This window comes from Bombus affinis, chromosome 1 (genome assembly GCF_024516045.1).
Source record: "Bombus affinis isolate iyBomAffi1 chromosome 1, iyBomAffi1.2, whole genome shotgun sequence".
NCBI classification, from domain to species: Eukaryota; Metazoa; Arthropoda; class Insecta; order Hymenoptera; family Apidae; genus Bombus; species Bombus affinis.
In genome coordinates, this window is record NC_066344.1 from 15130292 (window position 1) to 15157037 (window position 26746).

At 44.8% G+C, this 26746-nt stretch overlaps 1 protein-coding gene and 1 long non-coding RNA gene across 2 annotated transcripts in view; both read right to left on the bottom strand.

Annotated features, from left to right (window-relative positions):
* LOC126922528 (uncharacterized) overlaps positions 1–26746 on the bottom strand; it is a 41631-nt gene that overhangs the window by 5440 nt on the left and 9445 nt on the right. The window contains exons 2-5 of the mRNA XM_050735197.1: positions 19062–19131; positions 16953–17401; positions 14488–14628; positions 7696–7881 (exon numbers count right to left, since the gene is read on the bottom strand). Coding sequence (XP_050591154.1) covers positions 7696–7881; positions 14488–14628; positions 16953–17383 — 758 coding nt within the window. The 5' untranslated portion in view covers positions 17384–17401; positions 19062–19131. The remainder of the gene's footprint in view (positions 1–7695; positions 7882–14487; positions 14629–16952; positions 17402–19061; positions 19132–26746) is intronic.
* LOC126922760 (uncharacterized) lies at positions 1050–7689 on the bottom strand. The gene is made up of 2 exons (XR_007712925.1): positions 4733–7689; positions 1050–1488 (listed from the first exon to the last, which is right to left on the bottom strand). It is a non-coding gene; the product is annotated as an uncharacterized LOC126922760 (long non-coding RNA).

A 26746-nucleotide genomic window follows, 5' to 3' on the forward strand; every position in this document is an offset into this window, starting at 1 on the left:
ATTCACTCTATTGTTTCATTTCCTAATTTTTAGCAGCAGCTGCCAACGTCTTTAAGTGTTTTATTTGAAATTTACTTGAACCAAAAAATAAGACAATTTGAATAAATAAAGGAATTAAATACCAGTTTTATTCACTCTATTGTTGTATTTTCTAATTTTTAAGTGTACGATATATCTCGAAAGAATTTCCAGGATGCAATCCTGCTTTTCTTTCGCACGTTTCACAAGAAAACGTGGACGTGAAAGAATGTCTGAGATAAAAACTGATGTCGAGTCACACTCGACATAGCAGTGCAAAGGGTTAAAGCGCGCCGTGCGTATTTGCTTTGTACCGAGCGGCTGTAAATCGCGCGGCAAATACGAAACAAGCGAATTTGGGAAAGGAGCGACGAATGGAAAATTTCAAATCGAGAGCTGCCACAAGCCAATGAATTACGAATTTATTTTCGATCTGTCGTTGCGGTATCAGCAACGAACTGTATCTGTGCCAACGTCCGTAATCGTAACGCAATGTACGCAGAAACGAAACAGTTTGCTTTGCGCGCGACCATATTCCTCGCGCTATTATCCTCTTCGACTCTCGATGGTCCACACGGCCGGTAGACTCCAACGAACTCCTGAAAACTCGCGTCTTTCGTTCGATCGGTTTACGCGCGATAGTCGCGTAGTTCCGTTGGACGAGCGAGAGCTCCTCCGGTCGGTTCGTTCCAATTGCGTAAATTTAAGGTGGAAACTAGCGTGGGTGGAACGTGCTGGTCCGCAGCTCGTTTGCTTTTAAGAGGATTACCTTTCATTGCCATCCGTCTCCTTGGGCACCTTGATCACGTAATACACGTGGCCTCCGTGGGTGGTCGTCATTTTGCTCGCGCTCGCGAATCCACGTCGTTCGATATCAACATCGGAGATACGCGACGAGTTTACTCCGCGCTACTTCCTCGAACCAGGCACTTTATTACACCTGGACGTGGTAACGATCGCGATATCGACTCACGGAATTGTCCATTGTGGTTCTTCTCTCGATCGCTCTTCCTTTTCCCCCTCTTTCTCTATCTTTCTCTCTCTCTCTCTCTCTGTCTCTTCTTTTAACCGAACTCGATCTCCTCGTCACTCGTCGACGTTTTGCCTAGCGGTTCAAGCGCTTCCTCGACCCTGTCACCGAGAGAACTCTTCTGTGATTTCGCACGGACCAACTCGAACACCGGCGTAAGACTTTATTTTTAAGCGGATTCGTGGCGGGAGATGTTTGCAACTACCGCTCACTGTCTCTCTCGCACGCCCGCCCCTCCCACCAATCGAGCTTCCACCCCTCTCTTCAACTTCCCCTTTCTCTGTTTATCACGGAACGTCGACGCAACCCGTTATTTCAAGCCACGTCCGCGTTCAACGAAGTATCCTTCGATCTTTTCCAACGTGACTTTCCAAGCTGAACCGCATCCTCGAGCTTTTTTAGACCGCGAGGAGGACGCTCGTTTTCGATATCGCGAACCGCTGGAATTCGATCTCGGAATAAACTCGGGGATGACTCGTCCTCTCGAGAACGGAACTCGAAACCAGAGCGTGTCACCGTACGCTTTTTCGCGGACGAAAAGACGATTCGTGAGAACTCGGCGTTAGTTTGCACACGGATGGCAAATAAAGCGGATGGAAAGCCGGCAGTTTGTTTCCACGTCGATCGTAACGAAACGCATAAGCTGTTCATCGATCCGCCTCGCTCGAAGCTGACCTATTTCCTCAAAGTCCTCGACCTATTTACTCCGATTCCCGTGCTGTCTGTCGCCGTCCACCCCCGCCGCCCCCGTCAACGGGTTTATCCCGTTGCGGCTGCCGCAAAAGAGGCTGCTTTGCCTTTGTCGGTTGATTCCTTTTCGTTGGAAAAATTATCTCGCGAATTCCCCTGGGAACGAGGCAGCAGCTTTCACGGCGGAGAACCACGTCGCGCGGACGGCGACTACCTGGCAGATCAAACGACGACCATAGGTTTCCTTGTATTATTTACTCGCTATTATTTGTGCAACCGGCGTACGAAGGTAGACGCGGCCGGCATCGATCCGATTCTGTTTATAACCGGTGTATCCTACACGTATGGCTTCCAGAGAAGTGAATTCTCAGCGATGCGCGATTCTTACAGACGGCCGCGATAACAAAGTTATCGGTGCTCTGGCGATTCCGTAGTTTCGTTCGATCGAAGCTCGTGAAAACATCTCGTTATCCCTTGATCGGTTTCCATCGGGCGAAATAATCGCTCGGACGATACGTTTGCCCCCTTGGCGTTATAAATAGCCGCGAGTTCGATGCACCGAATTAAATATACAACGATGTTTTGCCTACGAGAGGGAAGATATTGCTCGCACGATGACAAGAAAACGTGCTGACACGCGAAACTCCACACCTACCTCTTCCAGCAATTTCCACGTGCACGACGAGCGTCGAATTGATTTACTTTAGCGGCTAATAGGTAAGACATGCAGCTCACCCTCGGCAAACGACGAGATTACTCGGCCCTTAAGGGGCTGAATGTCTCGCCAGGAGCAATTTGCTCGGCCGAATTCGTTACATATTTCAAGCGATGACATTTTCAAGATCTCGATTAACGAGCGGCACGACCTCGCGCTACGTGTGTGCTACCATCAGGGACGAGCGACTACGTGTGCTGGCTTCTATACACGCGCCATCCTCTCTCCTCGTATTTGTCTGGTCGCTGATGATTTCACCGATGGGGTTGGCTAAGGGTGACGCGACGAGGGTGAGTATATGGGTCATGGCTAGTGGCGTTCTTGCGCGCACTGTTTTCCGCTCGCCATCCACCACTGGCCCACTACCGTCTTTGTCTGTTATTTCGCAACGGATGCGCGTTCCTTTGGTCTTGCAATTTATTGGTGTTGGGGTATATTACAGGTGAGAAAATGAAAGAAATAAATTACAAGGCTGGCGATTTTCGATCAGCCACGAGTAGATACCGTAACGAAAAGTACGGCTAACGAGCGCCAGAATTAGAAAACAGTCTATTTTGCTATATTCGTGGATGCGTTTACACGACGCTGCGATTATTTATGCTAATGAAATATACATTAGCGGAATTGACCAAGGTGAAACATATTACGATAAGCCGTGCCAATGTTTGCGATCGAGCCGAGTCTTTTTTACGTCTTTTAACGCGTGACATTGTTTTAAGGAAATCGAGTCGCTTTCACTCACGTTCCTCGTTACCGGCGTCCCTCTAACGAGCTCCGACTCGACCCATTCTCTCGTTTCATCTTCCGAGATCGTCGCGTCGATCTCGATAGATGCAACGAAAGGGGACTCGTAGGATGGTGCTCGGTGTGAGAGATAATCGCCGAGAAATTCCCAAAATAAAAAACACGCCCACGACCGTTAACGTCTTGGAAAGTGGAGACGTCGGAATTCTTGGTTACTTTAGAATTTAAAAAAGAAAAAAGATGACCAGGACGAGCGCGCGTGATTGCGACGACGAGTGTCCGAGTACATGGGATGCGTACAACTGCGCCATCGCGTAAGGCTGCGGTTGGTTTTTCCGCGACTGCGTCGTATACTCTCGTCGGGCCAGGAAAATTCAGCCGGAGGAAAGGCGAGAAACGCGGACGTTAAACGCGAGCATGAACGAGTCGCCAATAAACAGACATGTAGGCCAGTGTGTTGGTCGCGACGCGACGCCACGCACCAATTGATTTCCTCCGCGGCAACCCACTGACTCGATCACAGACCAACGGCTCGTTATTCCATCCAATTTGCACCATCTATTTCATAAAACTGCGTACTAACACGCTACATGCTCAACTACGCGGTTCCAGCTTATATCTACAACTCCATCGAGTACTCGACTTTTCTGCTCTTACGAACATCGTTGCAAAGCTTACGAACGCTGCAATTTTAGCTGCACGCGATGTAAGCGAACTGGCTGGACGAATGGACCTTCCCGTGACGGTCCTTTCGGCTTCTCCCTTGAGCAACCTTGAGCAACCAGAGAATCTAACGAATTTGCCAGTGTACCGTTCGTTAACTATTTATACTAAGTTCGAACAAAATAGATCGATATAGGTCATGGTTCTCGGGGAACTCTTTCTTCTCTTTATTTTCTATCTTTGGTAGCCACGAAGACGGCGCAACGGTACGCTGGTCGCGGCGTGTTGGTCCGTTTCTATTTTCAAGGAGCCGCAGCTCCGTATTCGCCAGAGCTTCTGGAGCTTACGACTAGCGAAACTATGCGGCCGACCTTTGCTACGAGTCTGTCGGAATTCTAGTTTCGCGCTACAGGAATAGCAAAGGTCGATTTCCATCATTCTCGTCGACTATCCTCCTCGTCGAGGATGAAAAGACGACTGCGAGTGGTACGTGGCGACGATAACAGGACTCTTTTCAAAACAAGCTTTTCAAAATGCTATATCGACGAATGACGAAAGTGATATATCACAACGCACGCGAGGCTGACGAAGTTTTGCGAAGGCGATCGTCGATCGTATTGCGCGATAATTCTGAAACAGTTCGCGTTATTTTCCATGGCCGTGGAATTCCGTGCGCCAGCTATTTTCAAAGGAAACCCGTGACGGCTGAGTTTTGACCGACAGACCTTTTCGAACGTGCAAACAGCGGCTAAAGCGATTTCGTCGCTTCCGCAACGACGAGCAAAGGACGTAATCGAGATCGAACGGTGACACGTTCCGGCGCGGCGATTTTAACGGCTATCGCATCGTCATCGTGCGAAAATCCAACGAACGTTGAAGTGGTGGAGGAAGAAGCTCGCGCGTATCAGCCTGACGGCAATCACCAGGGATCCCCATGGAAGGAGGTCCGATGCATTCGGGCGCACGCCGTACACCGCACACTGCCGACCACGGACAAAGGAAAACGCGGTGCACTGTGAACCAACCGATTGAGAGCACGGCTCTTCGTTGGTGCAGCCGACAGCACAACTGGCGGCTGTCCTACCGCACCTCTGCACATCCACCCACGCTATATCGATCGTTCCTCCTCTCCCTAGCTCTCCTCTACCCACTTCCTTCTCTTCCTCTCTTCTGCCACTGTACTAGTACCTAGTATTCCTCGTGGTGGCGGTACTGTTAATAGTAGCATCGCAGATGCTATTTGTACATTGGCTATTCGGCTACTATCAAGCACCAGCCACGCTTCTAATACGCTGCCTTGGCATCGCCGTGGCCAGACGCACACACGCCCTTTCGCCTTTTCCAACTTGCAGCCTCCGTTACGTCCGATCGCCCTCTTAGCGTTGCAGACGGTTTGGTAGACGATCTAACGCGCCCTCGTCAACGTTTCGTCGGACGACAACAGGTGCGATCGACGTAAAAACCTAGTATTGCAATGGCAACTAAGTGACTGCGGATTTTGTCACTGGGTGGTATCGACAAATCCGCAATCGCTTAGTTGCCAACATAGATAACGATCGTTTTAGACATTGCACGCGATCAGCTCGCCTGCACTTGTGAAAAAGTGGAAATTTTCACTTTCAAATTAACGCTTTACGCATACGCACGTCCGACCGGCAACTCAAGCGCAGACTCTTCGTGGCTCCGGCTCTGTTTCGGTTTCGACTCTTCAATACCATTCTTTTCGTTCATCGCGAACAGTAAGTTTCTCAAATTGGTATAAAACTATGGGAGTTTACAAAGCAACGCAACCGGGCAAGGTACCTTAGTACTAAATAACAAATTATTGCTCAAATAATGAGAAAAATTGTCGGCGACAAAAAGCCGATTAATCGGCTATCGGTCGGTAAAGCGTTAAACTGTCGTTCCACTCGGCAAAAGAATTTCGTTAAGCTCGAACCGGCGATTTGATAAGGGCGAAACGACTTCCGTGTATGCGTCTCGTGAAACTCAGCTTCCTGTTATTGCGATTTTATGGCGATTTAATCGCGCTCTGTGAGGAAAACACGTTTACTCGATTACTGGGAGAAGGAAGGAAGACGAGATTTCGTTAAACCGGTAGGAGAGGAGCAGGACTCGAGAGTTACGTAATTGTACGCGGCGTAGTAGATGGCTGGTGGGACAAGGCGAACAATAGAAAAGGAAACGGCGGATGGAGCGTGGTTCCAAAATGTTTCCTCGTTAGCCGCGCGCTTCGACTCTCGGTACGCAACGCATGTTTTGCAGGTAATACGCGGAACACGTAGTTACGCAACGCTCGTGCAACAAAAAGGAATCTCGTGACGAGAACTAAGAAACGATTGTGTCACTTCGCGCAACTCTGATCACCTTCTCCAACCTTTCGAGTCGTCGGACAAAATTTTTCAGCCATCTACGACTAAATTTGCTGTGCTGCTCGAATTACGAGCGAATAAATCGTAGCAGCAACGGTCGTTTCTAAACGATTCTAGCAAACTCGTTTTTCAAACACTTGTTGCCCAGTTCGTTTAACCGCGATCGAACACGTATCAGCGGAACGAACGGGCAATTGCGATCATCAAATACGTAGATCGAAGTCAAGGCAGCGATCGTAACTTCGTAATGACTTGGTAACTTTCGATACGCTTATTACGCGTGTTCGTCGCTTGCGTAAGAGAATCGTGTTATTTAAAAACGGAATGTTGTGTCGTGCAAAAAGGGTACACGTAAGATACAGCTTCGTAACGCGCGGGTACGTTGCACCCTGAATTATCGATCTTCAGATCCTACCTTCTTTTTCCTTTTTTTTTTTTTTTTTAACCCCTATTTACGTTTTTCTTCTCGGTGCAGCGATCAGCTGTGTATCACTCGAGCAATCATTTTTATCGTGCAAACAGATACGCGACGAGCAGTCTCCGGCGTGAAAATGTACACCGAAACGTAAAACGATACGTTGAAGACGGATTACGATTTAAAATGAAACGAAGTGGCGCGCGAGAGAGAAAGGAAAGAGATAGGGGAGCGAATGATCGGACAGCAAATGATTCATAAAACGATCGCGTCGCAATAAAGGCACGCGTGAATAGCGAATGCGTAACGGTTACTCGATCAACGAGTCTGTTTATAACGAGAGAGCTTCGTTCTGCGTCTGCGTAACAGTCGCAAAGAAACGTAAATTGGTAGCGCGATACCGTTCGATAGAAAAAGATAACGGCAGAAAGACGGAGAAAAGCGGAGAGACCGAGGGGACGGCACGTCACTTCCGGTCCATTAAGAGCAACACCGGGGGGTCACTGGTGTGTTGCTAGCAGGGAGCTAATTATAATTATAAGAAAGGTAGTGGTTCTCATTTGATCGTGTTCATCCAGATTTTTCGATAATTCTTCCAGATGCTTTAACAGCAGGGGCATCGTATTACAAAGAGATACGCCAGTTCCCAATGCGCAGGCAACAAAGCCAACGAACGTACCGTGATCTACGGCACGTCCTCTTTGTTTACGTCTCGTTGCTACCAAGCATTCAGATATATTTATATATTTGCTATTTGTCAATACCAGCTAATGACAAAATCCGCAACCACTTAGTTGCCAATCCAATACATGCAAACTACGCCATGTCTTAAATTCGCTTTCGCAATAGCGTTCGTACACGCGTCCCTCTAAATCAGAGAAAACGATCGCATTCTCGGATGATGATCAAGGTGACTGAACGAATGTAATACAGCGAGGCGATCGATAACTTGAAGACGTAATCGAGAAGGTGCTAGGTACGAAACCGAAGGAAACCAAGCGAAACGAAACGAAAGCAAAGGGAAGAGGAAGAAAGACGAGAGGCTTACCTGATTTGCGTGTGATAGGCGGGAGCTGTGTGTTCGGTGTGCGTAGTCAGCAGTTCGGCCGGAACGGTGTCCATGTCGATCGGTTGAGTCCTCGATATCGCGATAGGCTGCACCTGAAATACGCCGGGCGTTGTCGGTGAAGGTTGTGGACCTAACAACGACACGCGTACCATTTCCCTACCTTCGCTGTAAAAACAAACAGAACGAAAGATCGTTAAAATCGTGTCCAAGCGGATATTCACGTTCGATCATCTTACATTCTAGGGCGAGCTACTCACACAGACGCGGTGCATCCAGCAGAACGCGAAACTTAAAAAAGCAAAACGTAGTCGTACAACGACACAAGTAACGCGAAAGCAATATATGATTTTTATGTCGAAAAGTGCAAGTACATTTGAACGCTACGGATAACTAACGATATTTTGTATTTCATTGTTATCTCCTCAATAACTTTTATTGAACAAATCTCGAAACATTTATAAACTAATAGTACGCATATATAATAATATAGACGTATTTCATAAAAATAGTGGGTTGGCAACTAAGTGATTGCGGGTTTTGTCAATACCACCTAATGACAAGGTCCGCAATCACTTAGTTGCCAACCCAATAACAAATATGGCGAACGCTGTTGCGTTGCTTGTTTCTCTTCGCAATCGATTAAGACGAGCGATTTCTCGACTCAGTTTTTTCAAAGACCACTCGACTCAAACGGTTAAGATGGCGATGCTTCGCAGGATTGGAACATCCAACATTCGCCGTTTCGATTCGATAGCGGCGCGAGGTTCATTTCTTCGGAAGGGAAGAAGACAGAAAATAAGGTTATGTTGAATGAAGAGAACGTTTCAACGAACCGACTGCACAATAGCCGGTATCCATCGAGCGATTCATTATGTATCACTTACGACATGAGAACCGAGTTAGTTAACGGTGATTTATCACGAAATGCTTTCTTCCTTGGTGATAGTTTTTCGGTCGTTAAATATTTCGTTGGGCTCACATGTTGCACGAATGGCATCGTGCCAAAGGATACGCTGACACTTGCCAATTTGTGATATCGCTTGACAATCCAGTATGTAGATATACTAAAACCGGAAACATCAAAATGTCGTTAACTCTGATCGAAAATTGTTGTTTCTCATTAACGTGGCGAATCGCGATCAGATAGAATCGATAAAAGCTTAGCCGAACGATCGAATTCAGCGAAGCCGCTTTTAAAAACGATGCAACGCGTCCTTTGAAAGTAATTCCGTTCTTATCTTGCCATAAATAAAATTACCTACAGGTTATTTCATTTGTCAGGGGAAAAAAGAACGCGTGTAAAATAACGTGGAGCGACCTTGGTTGGAAGACGGTAAAACGAGGAATTTGCCTCGGGACGGATCGTCGCCCCATTCGTTCAATGGCTGTTTGCCACCACCCTGTGGCGTAATTGGTGACCCTCTCACTTTTCAAGGGGCGCCCCACGGATTGCGGAGAAAGTGTTTAATCGATATTTTTCGACGGCGAAACTTCGCACGTTGGAAAATTCTACGCACTGATCGCTTCCGATTATGTCTCGCAACCGCAACTAACCGCTTTCGCTTCCTCTTCTTATTTCATTATCAATCAACTATCACGCCTTATATAGAAACGCAGCGACTGGTCCCTTTACTACGGAAACTCTAGTTTCCATTTATAGATGGCGAACGGAATTAAATATCGACCGAGCGTTTGTGCTCGCGATAAATGAAAACGATTGGAATTAGATAAATTATTAATCACTTAACGATCTGCCGGTAAACATTTTATCGAGCGAAGCTTTACTACAAATGTTTTGAAATACATCGAATGGTTGCTGCGCCAGCTATGACTTTTTTGTTGACATTTATTACGGATTACCACGTTTGCCGGAAGTACGCGGTGTTCGTCAACTATCGCGCCAACACATTGTGTATCGATGCGCGGTTAATCGCGCGGCAATTTGCGTCAGTATACGTTCCGTTGATATAAACAACAATCAACGAATCCGCTCGTTTTCAAATCGTTTCAAAATGAAGCTACGGTAAATGGAACGTGTTCGAATACTATGCATTACAAAAGCACGATTTTATTATCGAAACCACGATAACGCGACGTATATCAAAATGGCTCGATGTTATTGCGGTTACCGACCAACTATACACCCTCTACTGTTATGGCAACAAGACGCGATGGCTCGAAAAAAACCGACCTGTTACCGAGCGTAGCGAGTCATCCTCTTACGCAATCGGTACGTTCTTCCATGTCGACTTTCGCGTCCAAGTGGGGGAGCAACGGGAAAAAAGAAAAAAAGAAAAAAAGGGAAAGGAAGGGAAAGGTAGAAGAAGAGGGTAAAAAAGAACGAAAGCGGAAAAGAAAAGGAAAAGAACAAGAGCAGTTTTACGCAAGGGAAACGAAAGAAATCGAAAGGATGGAGAAGCAAAGCCGAGGTCTGGCTTGGAACCGGTTTTACCATTCCACGGTCACGCGACTTTTCATCCCGATGCAGCCGGTTACGAAGAAATCGATCTTACGACGATAATGCACGAATGTTACGCGCGTTCAACAACGAGAGAAATCGACCTGCGTATATATACGTAGATGCAGGCTATCGAACAGCACGCGCGTACATGCGGCAAATACGATCAGGAAAAAATAGAAATACAGAGACTACGCGTGTTTACGATTATTTCAACGAGAACGTCTCGGCCTGCTATACTTTGGCCTCCCATTCCCCGACACCCACGTTTGTCACGTTCGCTACGTTTCCTACGGTAGCATGCGGTCTGACGTCATGGTGCATTTAAACACCTACGCTATACGATTTAAACTTTAGACCTTGAGTTCGTGATATCATACCGCGCCGATGATGATCTCGGTATGTCGAAATGTTTTTCGTAACTGTCACCAGACTGTACCCGCGAGCAAATACCCTTCGACCGTGCCTTTTATTTCAGTCGATATATCCAACCGGTCGATCGTCACGCCACTATTTAACACGCGTTAATTGGAAGCTCGACGTTCGATTTTCGTAAGCGATATCAACAGTGTTAATGTCATCTAATTCGTACGACCCATGTGCTACTTCAAACCGAAGCTATATCCAAATACGTGTAAATTATATACGTGTAAATTATAATCAAGTAGGTACTTATTAAATTTTAACCCAGTTTCGTAGACGGGCGTCTTCTTGGTCGAAAAACACACTGGAGAGTAATGGCATCGACTATTGTACGAATAAGGGGCGGATGGTCGATGAATGATACGTGGGCGCCACTGCGTCTATAACCCTACGAGGTCGACTTCTCTATACCCGTACTCAAACGAGAGCGTCCAGTGATATCGAAGAAAATTGATATTTCCAGAAAATGAAATCACGGATAGACGCGTTATTTTAACGCAAGAAACTTCTTTTTAAAAGAAGAATCTAAAGAAAGCATGTCGATGGTAAACGGTCGAACACCCCAAGATTTAACAATGATTAGATGAGTAAATATTTTAGATTCGTCACGGGATGTGAATTATCGACTGCTGCTTCGATCGAGATTACCCCGTGTTTTTCATTTTGGGGTACGCCCATTTCGTTTCTACTCAGCGGCATATTTTTAACTCCTTACGCTCGCCAGAATCTATGTAACGACATATAGCACATGCGATTGGTTGTGCGCGATGGACGAGTGTGTGAAAAGTTGTACAGGATCGTCGAAAGAGTTTGTATGACGCGGCACAAACTCCCACATACGCCGCGTCAATTTATATTCATAACTGAGAGGAATTTCTCGTTGGAAACCGGCTTTATTCATCTCGATTTGCGCGTGCTTCCCGCTCAAATTTTCCAAGCGGCACGGATGAACGAACGAAAGACGGATATCACGTCTTAAACGTTTAACCGTTTTAACCGTTTAATCCGTAAAAGGAGACACGCTTGAAACGCGATTCTTCGTCGTGAGCTCGGTGATATACATTACACAGTCTGATCACGCATGACCGACTAGCGTTGAGCTTCGATATAACGCTTAAATCGAAATTGTACATACGAAATAAAAACCAGCAAACAAACGTTCCAATTTTTGTTATAGAAACGAATAATTTTCATCCTACCGCAATAAATTACGAAATCTAACTTTTACGTCGGTCGCCACGCTTTCTTTATTGAGTTCGCTCGTTAGTGAAATCCGGAAAATAAAAGACCGCAAGTTAATCGTTGGAACGAGTGAACAAAACACATGTATACGTATCGTATGTAAAGATATAGAAAAAAATAAACGTTAGAAAAAATAAATGATAGCCAAGCAAAGAGAGATAACGTTATTATCAGAGTGGGCTAAAGATTCGACTGTATGTATTTCAATTTGTATTTCAATTGACGATAACGATTTGAGCATGTTTTACTTTGCGATGTTCTATTTCTTAAACGGAAACTTAAACGAACAAGAAATTTCGTAAGTGAATCGGGCAGCGTATTTCAGAAATCGTTAGACGTTCGATAATTAATCTATCGACGATCATAAAATAAAAATGTGCATTATTGTTAGAGACTATACTTGCAACGCACTTGAACCGTATACGAACTACGCTTCGCCTCTGGCTTCAGCTTTAGAATATAGTAGTGGTCGGGAAGAGGAGGTAGTGTAGTATGTATAAGATGAACATTAAGTGCAAATTACTAGGTTAACGCGAAAACGTTACCTCCCCGAGTGGCGGCACCGGTTTAACAAAAGGAAGATCCAAAGATTCGAAAGAAAGGGTCCGTAGTGTGTCAAGATGGCTCGTCGCCATGGTAACTAGCCAGAGAGTACTCGGTCTCTTTTGCATTTTCACCCTCAGTAACTACCATGTTTCTCCCATCTCCACCTTCCCCTTTTACTACATTGGTTGGTACGGTTTATGGACTTTTCAGAGAGAATCGATTGCACGGTAATACGCGTAATCATCGTCAACGAGTAGATCTAGAAGTGTACGCACAACTAATCTCTATCATTGTGCTTAAAATAGAAACAAATGAGCGATTGCGAGAAAACTATCGAGATATTTTCTTTCGATACGACTGCGTTCGAAGGAATGGTAATTTGAACAGCGATTAATTTTATCGAAGTCACTGCTTCAATTCGTCATGCCCTACCAAGCAAACGAACGATCGTTCTGTTTACCAACGAATAGCCCAGAAAAAAAGAATCATACCTGACAGATGAGAATCCGTCAGCTTCCCGTGGCCGTGGCTCGGGAACAATGACGAGAAGCTCCTGTAAATACTCCTGGCATGCAAGTTCTTTCCCCTGAACTTCGATCAAGCCCAACCGGTATCACTCGGTAATGCTAGACACTCGCGAAAAAGGTACACAGAGCTGTCGACCGATGCCCAGGTACGACACGAACTAAACTTCGTCCTCCGGGAAACGAAGCTACGCGTCGCGAAATCGATCGTAAATCTTCGGCACCACGCCTGCGTTTATAGGCTTCCCTTGCTCCACCTTGTCTGGCTTTACACTGAGAACGACCCACGGCACAAGGCATAACCCGACATCGCGTCGAACAACTGCGACGGTGCTATGCTCTCTCGGCGCTTTCGCGAAACATCCCATTATTCGACGCGCGCTCCCGATCGTTCGATTACGTTCGGACCAGTTTTTTTTTTACAATTTAGTTCTGTTTCTCACATGATAAAAATAACTTGATCTTTTTGAACGTCTGTTTTGAACGTGCATCGACATTAAGGTATCGTAGGTATCATTAACTGCTTTGCTTCGTTAGATGCGTATGTTTCGTTGGCATTCTTCAGATATGCATATACATATTATGCAACATAACATTAGATCCAATACTATTTCAATTGTATAGTTATTCGGATAGATTTATGTGGCATAACAAGATATAACACTTATAGACGCGCATAAATTCGTATTTGTTCATGTGCAAATTCTAAGGATGACATCATGCCTTACCCCAAGGCAGTTGGAGAATATTTTAAAACCTCGCGAATGATGTCAATATCATTACCTTTTATGTTAACCTACTACAGGTTATTTAAGGAATTACTCACCATACAAATATGTTAAGAGAACTTTTTACCGTAATTCGCAATTTGTCAATCGACATCTGTGTATGCATTATTGTGAGAGGTAACTTCAGATGGCATAGAAAATTAGACGTCAAAGATTCTGCGGAAACCTGTTTATTCAGTTTAGAACGAAATTTAATCCCGAACGTAATGTTGTCGAAAACCGACATTAAGTATTCCGTGCGTGAGCTTTGTCGTTTAACCGGATCAAACACGATAATGATCGCACCAGGCAATAAGTAGAAGTCTATTAGGGAGATCGCGCGTGGGTGGAGGTGTCTACATTACCAAACTACGGCTAGTAACGCTTGACTCCAACCTCACCGATGAAATGCAGTCTCAAAGAAAGAAATACGAACTGTTAACTACTTGTAATGACTATGTAGAACGAGAAAGATATGGATTACATAAATCTGTATCGTCGACTTTATATTAATATATACTTAGTATGTATTGTGACGATAAAAGAATTCTAATCGCTAAAAATTATACGCTTATCGGAAGATCTTATGTAAAAAGATAATGTTCCTAAGAACTCTCCATATCGATATTTAATGTTTAACGTATCGGATGACGTGACACATAACGGCACACGACATGTATGTATATATATATATATATATATATATATATATATATATATATACATCGTATATGTGTATATATACATATGTATCCCTAAGTAAGTACAAGTGCAGCAGCACGGAAGGAGAAAGAATATTTCAATTACTTACTCGGTATCAGGTACAGATGCGATCATAGAGGGTATGCGGCCGTTGTGGTCCATAAACCGATTGATCTCCGGCTCTTCTTGAACAGGAGTCTCGTATACCAAAGTTTCTACCATTGATCCTTTACTCGAACCAAAGGAAACTCTAGAAAACCCAAGATACTTTTTTAGTCTCTAATATTTAGAATTATGTTATTCTTATACATGTGACTGCGTGTATTAGCAACAAGATAATGAACATAAACGAGGTAAAACAGCAGAGGAAGAACTATTGACATAAAAAACATTATTAGCCGCGCGGAAAGCCGAAAAAAATAGTTGCCGTAAACCTCAATTTCCTATCGCGTGACAGTACTCGAAGCAAGTGAATCGGACACTCGGCAACCGCAGGAGCAGGCGGTCCGATATCAAAATCGAAATCCCACGATCATGGGATCGAATTACAGGGATCGAGAGCAGTCAGGATTAAAACTGCGAGTGTCTATCTTATACAATGTGCAAAACACGGTGGCATCGAATTTTAAAAATATCATCAGAGGATAATTGCTGTAATTTGTGCACACATATACGTATATCACAGTTCTATCGATTATCGTCGAAACACAAGTATAGAATTTTTGACGACGAAATTTAACATTCTAAACTAAACTAACTAGAAATTAAAATAACCAGTACCTTATCCTGCCTATTTATCTATTATGTATTATACTCCGATTTTATCTTCTTTTGAAACATGGTTGTGATCTAGGCTGGAGCGGTTGTCAGTACGGTGCTGCCACATGACGACAGTTTTGCTCAACGAAACTATAGTCGAGAGGGTAATACAGAGTTACATTGTATAGAAAGATGCTTAAAGTCACATGGTTGCATAGTTGGACAGTAACGTTCTAAATACTATCGTTGTCTGTTCTCTAACGTACGTAGTTCCTTTCTACTTACTACCTTGTCTGTGTCACTAACCCGAATTTTTCTCGATGATGTAACTGACTCGTAATTGCTCGCCCACGCGTTGCTTTCTTACTTTCTTACTCAGAAAACTAAATGCGTTCACCTCAATTTTTTTATACTGTAGCGCATTATAATTGCATTAATTCTTCCTGGAATTCGCAGAAAAAAGGAAATATACGATACGTTACACTACTCGTATTTCAATTTTGTGTACCCACTTTTATATCGTTTTCTAATAGTTCTTTCCGATTATTTTTTTCGTATTCTTTTTTCACGACATTGATGCAAACAATGTAAAAGCTGTAAGTCTAATTGAATAGAAACTTATTCTGTAAACAACCTTCGGTTAAAAATGATTTTATGGCTGTACTAACGGAAAGAGGTTGGTATGTGTTAAAAGTACTGGATAGTTTCAGCAAACACCTAATTAAAAATACTGTTGAGTGGGAGGTTTCCCCTTTTAACGCTGCGTTATCGCGTGATAGTTAAATTTACCATATGTGACTTATCCGTCCATCCATCGTTACTAAATTAAGAAATTTCAGAATTAAACATTTCGATAATACGTTTTTACGTGCTGAAAATCATTGAATTAAAGACGTTATATCGCGGACTAAATGAATAAAAGCAGAAGGGCAAATACATAGGTAGAAAATGTTTTAATGCTATTGTATCTGTAATGTCTGATACAAGGCCTATGTTATACTAAGGTTTGTTCAAACGCGGTCCATGAGACGTGGAACGACCGTGAGCTACCTCAACGTATAAATGTCACAGCAGTTCCAGCGACTCGTTCCGCAAAGCTAGAGTCACGTTTATTCCACTAAGTGGCATTCAATTGATAACGTAAATACCTTAATACCGTATATATGCATACGTCTACACTCGCATGGAAATCCTATCGCGAATTTAATCGCGAAAGAAATAAAAAGCTGCGGTCTTAAGTATCTTTGTGTTTTTCAAAGCGATAGATACAATTTTAACTCGGTCAACACTTCCAAACGTTCCACCTTGACAGTGAACCGACTCGCTGCGATCTCCTTTTCCGTTTGATGGCGAGCGCCATTGAAACAGCGCTCGCGTGAACGTTACAACCGCCGCATCTTCTGCCTGTTGAATTTTTCCTGCAATTCTAACCGATACGTATGTGCTTCGAGTTTTTTGCAATGTGAGAAAACTACATATATCGCGATCGAACAAAAATATCAATGACGCACGACAGATGCTTTCTACCACTATCTCGAACGATAATTTCGATATAATAATAGCGCGTGTTCAAGGGTAAAAAGATAGACAATGACCGTGAATTACCAGAAATAGCAAAGAATTCGGGAGAGTCGATCGCTCGTACTAGTTTTGATACAGCAAAGGAAAGAGGTTAAAGACCGAATGAACCAATTTAGAAAGGTGATCTCGATACGACCTTTGAACTCTCTCTCTCTCTCTCTCTCTCTCTCTCTCTCTCTCTGCATCAACTTTATCTCTATCTCTAGCCTGGATATTCGTCGTGTGTGCTCTTACCTCTTTAGACTAGTGTGCTTGGCTCCGTTGAAAATTTTGTTCTTCCGATCGCTTCCGACCGTACTGGCCTCGCTGTTTATGCTGTACAGGCTGTCATCCTTGGTGACCTTGGACGTGTGCAAAGTCGATTTTTTCACCACGGTGCCATTGTGTTTCGGGCTTTCGGCCGACACTCCGTGTTGCTGCTGCTCGTCCTGCCGGTGATGCTGCTGCTGGTCACCAGCGTGCTCCTCGATCTTCGTCGAAACGATCATTGTTTTTCCCGTATCAACGTACTTTTTCGGAGAAACGGTGATTACTTTGCCTGCCGGCTTCGAAGCGATAGGGGGCCGTTCTCTCAGACTCTTCTGCAACTTACTAGCACGGTAATTGGCCTGATTCGAGTCTCCCGGTGGTGGTTTGTCTTCGGTCGGCAGCATGTACGACAACATTGTCCTTTCTCCGTTCACCTGTGCGAGAAAAAAAAAACCAAGCGATTCTACTTTGCGGAAAAGGGAAACGATGGTAATTGGTAGGACAGATGGCTGGGGCAACCTGGCAACACAAGCGCACAAGTCGATTTCCCTGCGCTGGAAATCATTGGCGTATCCTCATGCTCGTGTCCGGTGCTAATCGAGCCACGAAGGAAAGAGGTTGCGCTTGAATTACCAATTGGAACTAATTACACCATCAGCCGTGAGTTAGTATCCGTTAACGCTTCAACGATCTCTATGAAACGCTTTCTTTTCTCTAACGGATCGACATTGGTGGTATTATAACTGTAGAAACGATGCGATCCGATAGAAACGCTTCTGTCATTGTTGTCGAATCGTAAATGAAAATTTTCGAACCAGCACCGTGGAAAAAGGTGAAACGAACGGTTCTTCGAAATCTATTGGCGGATTAAGATGTTTTTCAGGTTTCCAGTAAGAAGAGGTTTGGAACAAGTTCAAGCGGCGGTTCTTTAACGTGCGGATTTTAAAGTGGAGAGAAAGGTACGGCTGGAACGGAGAAAGAAACGAGAGGATCTCGGGAACCGTGACGGCAATCCAAGACGTTAGATCACGCTTCACCACATTGGATCCCGTTCACTCTCAAAGGATGCGGTGAGCAAGGATATCGTGACTCACCGATTGTCTCTTGTCACTTTAGATTTCCGTATCGTGTATCTTGACGATCATCTCTGGCGAGTTCGTGTATGGATCGATTGGAACGAACAACTATTATTGGCAAAAAGTAAACTATGGTAGCGCACGCGAGTCTATGACCGATGGGTTGGCAACTAAGTGATTGCGGGTTTTGTCAATACCACCTAATGACAAGACCCGCAATCACTTAGTTGCCAATCCAATAATACGTATTACTATACACTTACGTCCGATCGTTTTTGTAACGCTCTTCCGTTTCTAGACGAGAGAAATATACGAAACACGAAGTTCTATGGACGAAAGACGGAAGGAAGAAAAAGGCGCGCTCGTCGAAGAAAACGGATAACGCGAACCGGCCGACAGAACGTTAGAAACCTACGACGACCGAAAGGTTATGGAAGGAACGAGGATGTCGGACAAACCTCTTTGCTCGCGCTTCGTTCAAACTCCATTCCCGCCCCCTTTCCTTCGATTACGTCATCCTGCAATAGCAGGCTCTCCCTCGTCTATATCGGACCGGGCGCCGCCGCTTTTTTCCTATATCGACTGGCTGTTCCGCCAGCGCGAGCCAGGCGCAGCTTGCAAATCGCGTTTCGTTTCATCTTTGCCCGTCGCTTTGCGATGCGCTCCGGGGCTTGCCGATGCATTTCAGTCGACACGTACGCCGTATACTCGATCGTTGCTTTTTCTTTGTCTTTCGCCGATTTCACCGAACTTCGTAGTCGCAATAACGACGAAAAAAAAAGAAGAAAAAAAAACAAGCAGACAGTTAAAATAAAATCAATATCGACGACATTGTTGGAGCGGATTCAATTGACCGAGTAAAAGCCGTATATAGGAGCGCGGTAAATTCGGCGACGATTAGTCGCGGAACATCGTGCGTATTCTCGAACGGTTCTGTCAGGGAATTCGTGGCAGAGAGGAAGTGCATTGGAAAGTAATAAGAAGACATCGGGTAGCATTTCATTCCTAGGATACTTACGCTGTGACCAAGGAGCCTTCGAGTCGGTGACTTTTAAAAGGCTGGCGTGCTGGACTGGCATTTGGGCTACCTGCAACACAAACGCGATATTTCGTGTCAGAACATCGCCTAGAATTTGGACGAGAGGCCTATTTCGAGTGTCGAAGCTCGCGGTATTTTAACGCGAATGGCATGCATTCCAGCGTATCAGCAGCGTGCTCCGCTGGAATTTAAAACTGCGAGGAGAAAGAAATATCAGCGAGGAAATATCAGCAAGAAGCGGCGCTCTGCATTTGCTTTGGCAATTCTAAAAATGCCATTAGTCGCGGAACCTGGAAATCTCTCGGTAGGCTGGGTTAGTTCCAACCCTGGCCGTGGAGGATCGCTCTTTTTCAATGGGCAATGCGTCAACATTGTCAGCAGGCGTGGCACGGGACGAAGCGGGAGCAAGCGATCTCGCTGGCTGAATAGGCACCTGTTTTCGCAGACAGGTGACACAAACGCGCACAACGCGGACTGTATGCAAACGCGTGAGAACCTCGGGATAGACCGAGGGCAATGACTGCTAGAACAGCGCGGGTGCGCCGACAGACGAATGTCTTGAAAAAAAGTACCACCTTCGACCGTCTGCCTGAGCCCTCTCGCTCGAGATTTCCATTGCCAACTGCCACGGACTTGTCTACTCGACAGACAAACCCTCCGGAGAAACCTACCATGTATTCGACGATGCGGGTTTTCCAAGTCGTGCGCGTCTTTCGCTTTTTCCTTTTCACCGTCATTTCCCACGCCGGCCAGAAACATCGTTTTAACAAAGATATGCACCACTGCCTCGCGCGACATCTTTTTGTATGCAACGTATGAACGCGGAGAACGATAAGAGCGGATCGAATTCTATCGTCCGTGGTATTTCGCAGAACGAACGATCTCTGCGACTGCGAGTTTATTTACGTGGGATTATCGGCCTCCGGTAACTGATACTTGCAGGAATGGAGGTGGAAATTTAAACGAATTGTGCCACGCATGGATGCGAGAAGATTCTGAGAGTCGACGATTCGTGAAATATGGATTTACTGGAAACAAATCGAGAAATAAAATTTGCGTACAAACACACCACATATCTGGAAGATGCGGGTTTCGCTCGTGGTGTGTAAACTGATCCAAACGGCATTAGAAAGGAAACTGGACGACGAACTTATCAACCGTTTAAACTAGTTTAAAGCGAGCAAAGCGCAAACGAAGTTACGAATACGTGATTGCGTTTTTATCGTACGATTGGGTCGCGCGTCGTGCGTCGTGATCACGGTGCATGACAACTCACTGTAGTTCGGTGCATCGAGCCACTAAATTGATAAATTTGCATGACCCGCTATTCACGGACAACGTCGTTTTACGACGCAGCAATGATTGCAATCAGGCTCGCCTTTCCAGTTACGACGATCGTACGCGATCCTTTCGTCACAGCGAGCGTTCGCTTTCATCACTAACGTTGAACAATTTAATTGTTGCAAACTAGTCATCCACCGTTGTCAAGGTAAAAGAGAGTCTGCTTTTGTTGGTCGCGAACGTTGCACTATCGCTGTCTGCTTTATCGTCTTTTTTGCAAAAAGCAACTCGCGTGTCATTTCTTCGCTGTAATACGATACCGACTAGTGTCGTAGTAATCGAGTTGCGTGCCTTCCCCAACACTTTCGTTTCGACCAAAGTTTTCTAACATCCTTCGCGCATGAAATTTTGTCAACCAGCGACAGCTATCGATTATGAATCGCATTAACATAACGTTTTCGTTTTACGTTCGGTAAGACGAACACGCGATGCTTACATAATTGCGAGACTCCAATGGAATTGTCGTAAACAGAGGGCTTCGTACTTGTCACCGTTAACGTTAGCGCGCCTACGTTTCATCTCACATGACCGCGTTATTTACAGGCTGGTCGCAATGTATGAATATAAAATGCTTTGGCCAACCGTGGATACTAATCAATTCTGAGGTTTTACTCGCAATGTTGAATTGTAATTAGAATGGTCGGTGATGCGGGAAATTTGCGCAGTCCTGAAATCGGTCATCCCTGTCAACGCGGAACGATCGATAAAGCGTGTATCGTAAATATCCAGGCAAATTCGAATATATATATATATATATACATATCCTAAGGAAAACACGATAACAGTTTCGTAGAAAAGTCTGTACATGAAACGGACGACAGGCGTAACGACACGTTCGATGTTTATTTTAACTATGCTAAAATACACGCATCGTAATCATCGAGCGTAGAAGCTCACGCATCGTTTGCTACTCTTTGACGCCTCCCTCTTACTCCCTTTACGCCAAACGATTATGCTTCGATGATAAAAGCGATTGAAAAATATTTATTTCCGGCCACGAACTTCTAACGTTATATCGTACGAGATTTCCGGTACCGTGACTTCCTGTTGCTAACAGTTCCAGCACCTCTTCAACATTGAAGACGGTCGAGAGGCAGCGAGTGGGAAAATAAAAAGCCGATGCTATTAAATATAGCTTTCACGCTTATACGTATATTAGATAGCAAAGTTTGCGATAGGAAAATCTTGTCACAGTAATTCTTGATTGCACGTTGCTGTGAAGATCAAGCTGAATAATTTGTTCTATATGTAAATCATTTGAAAAAGTATCGGCCTCTGCGGTGATCTCGGTTTATGTTTGCTGTTTAAATTGCACGTGTGTATCATTGTCGCTAAGTTTCGTGTTTCGGCATATTTAGGTAGAATATATTGTACGTACATCGGGGATATAGTCTCTGTACGTTAAACGCGGGCTTGTCGACAACACGGATGCGAAATAAATGATTCTCACGACTTGTGGGAACTTTGTACGTCCGACGCGATTCGCTTGTAAATTCAGCGGAGGATCCAGAAGTCTTTCTTGGGAAGAGCGGCGTATCGGAACGTGGAGAAGTACGTGGGTACACTTTTGAGCCTTCTATGAGATTTAAAATTTGCTGGCAATTTGCATTTTGATATTTCTGTCGGATTTTATTAATTGATGAAATAATTAATTAAATAAATTAATTATATACATAATATTTTCATATCTTACACTATCGTGTAAATTCAGTCTCTGAAGCTCTTCCGCTCTTTAAGTCGACGATAGATTTCACAGTTTCTTGTCGTTTTCTTTTGTTTCTCGACGAAACAACAAATTACACTTTGCGCGAAGAAGATGCGAATTCGCGTCTTACATACTTCACGTGGTATCCTATAAAAATGTTAGCTACCGTTAAGTAAAACAGAAAAAGAAGCAACGAATGCTATAGATAAAATGTTACGAATGTGTTCTTGCATTGCATATTTGAATAATACGAAATCCCAATTATATAACAGTAACATATAATAGGAAAACCTAACCTAACTCTCGGGAAGTTCGTTCCGGCTTTTAAGGAATTTAATAAAATAATACAGTTTATTTAGTACCTCTCCATCGGTAAAATTGTTTCCAAGCATATCACGCTAAAAAACGTTACCAGAAGTATCTTTAATATCCTCATTGATTTCTAATAAAATATTACACTTGTTAAAGGCTGCTTGGTATGTTCGTTCCGATTTTTAAGGAATTCTTAACCTTTTTAAGGAGAATTTTTAAGGAGAGATTCTGGAAGGATGGAATGTTGAAGTTGCGTGAAGACGGAGAAAGGTTGTGTAACAGAACGGCACCTACACAATTCGACAAACGTATATCGAATCGAGATGTAAATCGGAAAAAACTTTCCGATCTTTTCAATCAATCCAAATATACGCGAGAATTGAGGTTATACGCTCGTCAGAGCATACCGCCCTCAAAGTGTTAATAATTTCGTTCCTCCGCCGTTCCCTGTCCAATTTTCGTCCTTTGACGTTTCTCTCTTGCTCCTTTCCTTTAATTTTATCGGTATCGTCGTTCCACTCCACTTATCCTTATTACCGACGCGATTACTTTTAATACGATTCAATCGCTGTCGCTATCGTTATCCATCGATGCGTTTCGAGATCGTGCTCCTCGAACGACCAAACACCTTTTCTCGGGCCAAGTCGTGTCTCAAGAGAGAGTATCAAAGTGTGCATATCTCGACGAGGATGCTCAAAGGGAAAAAGAAGCAGGCTCGAGCCTAGGCTCGTCACGACGCGACGATCCGAATCGTGATGAAGAAAAGAGGAAAAGGTAACGGAACTCGGCCGGTAACATCCGTCCACGCGTGTTGCTTTTAATGGTGTACGCGGTGATCACGGACCAGGAATAGAAGAAGACGATTGGCCAATAAGCTGAACCAGGCTGAGAAGAGCGCGGGAAGTTTGCTCTCCGATAAGGAAGCACGTAATAATCGGTTAAAATATCCGTCCGTTACTCTCCTCTGCTTCGTTTTTCTCATCCTCTTTCTTGGTTCATCGCTTGACCGAACGAGCCAAGCCGAGCCGAGTGTCTCTCTTCTCTCGTTCCTTTTTTTCCTGCTCGACGCGTCTCTGTCACGGGTATTAACGTAACTGTAGTACCGAGCGAACCGTAATACGAGCGCGCGCTTCTTCTCGTATGCGTAAGAATCTTCGGCTACGAGTTAAGTCATCAGGATTACAGATGCCGTGTACATATTTCTTTGCGAATGCGACACACGTCTGTGTTCTGGATGCTCCGCTGGTGTTCGGTGCATGCCTATCTCTACCTACATTCTCCGTATGCACACACGCGCCGCTGTCCGCACGACACGACACTCCGTTCTCAACACAGGTCGGTGAAACGAGTCGTCGGATAATTAGATATCCGATATCGTTCTCCGTGGTTGACTCGCGCGATCTTTTCTTCTCGCCTTGAGCGCTCCAGAGATCGTTCGTGTCTGCGTTTGTTTGTGCGTTTCTGCTTTCTTTGCTCTACCTGATGAATATACAGTACACACGCTACGAAGATACTTAGCTACCACGATTTACATAGTAAACTGATTTCTTTTGCCAAAGACAACGTAGCAACGTAGGAACAATATAACGATGATATCGACAATAGCAGTCGATTTGCTTCGTCATTCCATCAATTATCTTACTTAGTATTGCTTTAAAGTAGTTTCCGCGTGATTGTTGAGTCATAGAGGAAATTCTGTTTTTAGCCTATTAATGTGCAAATTTTTAACATAATGTCTTTTGCCGTATGTACATAAATATCGACCGCTGTATCCACCGAACAGCTTATTAATTATTTCAATATACAAGTTCGTCGCTACGATACTCGCCATATCCTTCTTTTTGTTCACCGTTTCCATCTATATAAACATGTACGTTTCTGCCTCTACATTTTACTCTTGGGTTGGCAACTAAGTGATTGCGGATTTTGTCATTAGGTGGTAATGCAAAATCCGCAATCACTTAGTTGCCAACCCAATATCTCTCTCGATGGACGTTTTACAAACGTACACATTTTCCGGATCCAACGAAACTCTACGTAGGAAGAGAAATACAAGTCACGATAACTTTTAATCTTCGAAATTGTTATTCGGATCGCCAATATGCTCTGCTACTTTCTCCAGCTGGCAGAATTAGCCGACTTAATCCCGGCAGATTTCATAAACGTAGTAGCTTTCAAGCGCCCTTTTATCGCGAAATGCATACAGAAGCGAGAGCGTCGCGCCACCGAGGGAGAGCCGTTTGCTCTTCATCCTCCCTTGTAGCGAATAAGAGAGAAAATGATCGCTAATGTACGTACACGTACTTACACAGAGAGCGATTCATCAAGGGATACAACGGATTCCATGACGCGACGCGATTTTCATTTAATTCCGTGCTCTGCCAAAGAGAGTGCAGTTCTTGTCGTTTACCTTACGTTACGGCACGAACAACGGACTGTTGTTTCGTGGCCGAGGTTTCAACGTTTCCGGAAGCACAGATACGCGAGGCAGAAACGCTTTCTCGCTCAACGACGAACAAAAGGTCTCAACTAAATCGTTCGTGGCGAGGAAAGATCGACCAAGTTTACAGCTACTGGACGCCGTGGATACCGTTCCGAGTTACAAAGTTCAAGATAGAATTACCTGAAAAGTATCGGTAACTCTATATTTCCGTTTGCCGCGTGAAATTCTCCAACAACGAGTCCAATACAAATGAGAAAAATTAAGATACACCGTTGCGAAATCTCGGCTGCCTCGTGGGTCAGCCTGGAACCGCGCTCCGCTTATCTTAACCCGAATACAGTTGATCAGTTGTTATCGCGTTATTAAATAATTCCGGCGATATTCCTTGGCGATATTCGTCGTATCCGCGTCCGACGCACAGCGGCTTCATACTGTCAACATCCTGGTCAATGCCTTACGGCGACTCGTTCGCCGCACGAGTTACAGCATCGAGTTCGACGTTAATCTCCTGGAGCTGAGCAAAGTTGCCCGGCAATTGTGAAATATCCGCGCAGATCGTCTACTCGGCACACTGTACCGTGTTGCGAGGTCGACCTGTACGGATGAACCCGTACGGGTTCTAGCAGCTGGTTGGGTGCCAGCGCCAGCTAACGTCTATGCTTTCCGACGTTGTCCGCTGGTATTATAACCAGGAAGATGCGCGCGCCCGATCGGAGACGTAGTCTCTCTCTCTCTCTCTCCTATCTTATTGTGAAAATCGCTCGAGCCTCGTTACCTCAACCTCTGTCACCTTCCGGCTTATTTTCATTCCTCGGACCAGACTCGGATCGACGATGACGTATCGTATCCTCGTGGAACGTATACGAGCGACCAAGTACGTGCATCGATCATCTTCTCTTTTCCTCTTTTCCCGATTTCCTCGTTGCACAGCAAGTTGCAAGGGTGATTCTCGCGGCTGGCCAGAGGAGCAGCGGTTAAACGTTCGACGCGTGCCTCGCATTCGCGAATGACGTTTTTCCACAGGCATGGCGAGGAACGAAAGAAGAAACAGAGGGACCAAGTGCGAAGCTGGCATGCGAATCGCGATTACATTGGTCGCGATCGTACGTGTACATACACACGTACGCGTATCTGTGTATATCATCGCACAGTATAATGACGCGTGCACGCGATATTCCAGCTGACCCTCGTTCGCGTAATCAAGCCCTCTGCTCTCCTTTTTTTCCCGTGGCAGGCTGTCTTCGTGGCATTTGGTTTTGTCGCCGACTGAAACGCGCCGTTTTACGTATGCGTTCACGCGAGAACGAGGGATCGCTTCGCAGATTTATTCGCCACAAAGGCACAGCTTTTCAATGTCGTTATTTATCTGTGCCGAGTCGCAGGTCGCAAAACGCCCCTCGCTACAGCTCTTCGCTCAACTCGCAGCGAGCTTGCAAGATGCATAAAACGAAGTTACAGAATAAAACACGAAACAAATGCATTGGCTACGACTTTTCAAGTACCGAGCGCGTTTCGCGTCTTGTCGTATTCCAAGCTCATCGTCAACATTTTGTTTGCAGAATAGCCGCTTGTCCGTGGTCGTCCGTGGTATCGTCTCGAACCTACCTTTCCCTTTATTCCTCTCCTCTCGTGCGTATCTGCGATAGAGCTAAACGTGGCAGCGAAAAAGCGATCGAAATTCCGCGCTTCAATTTGCCGTCGCGTGTCTCGCACGTTGTGAGCGCAGCGTTTCGAACAGCTGGATAATTTGGAATGCGGACAAAGTGCGTTACATAGGTAAGGTTCGTGGAATATCGTCGACCGTGGAGGAGCGTAGGCGCGTAAAGAGTCAACCGTTGGAATTGAACGGGTCAAGTTACGACG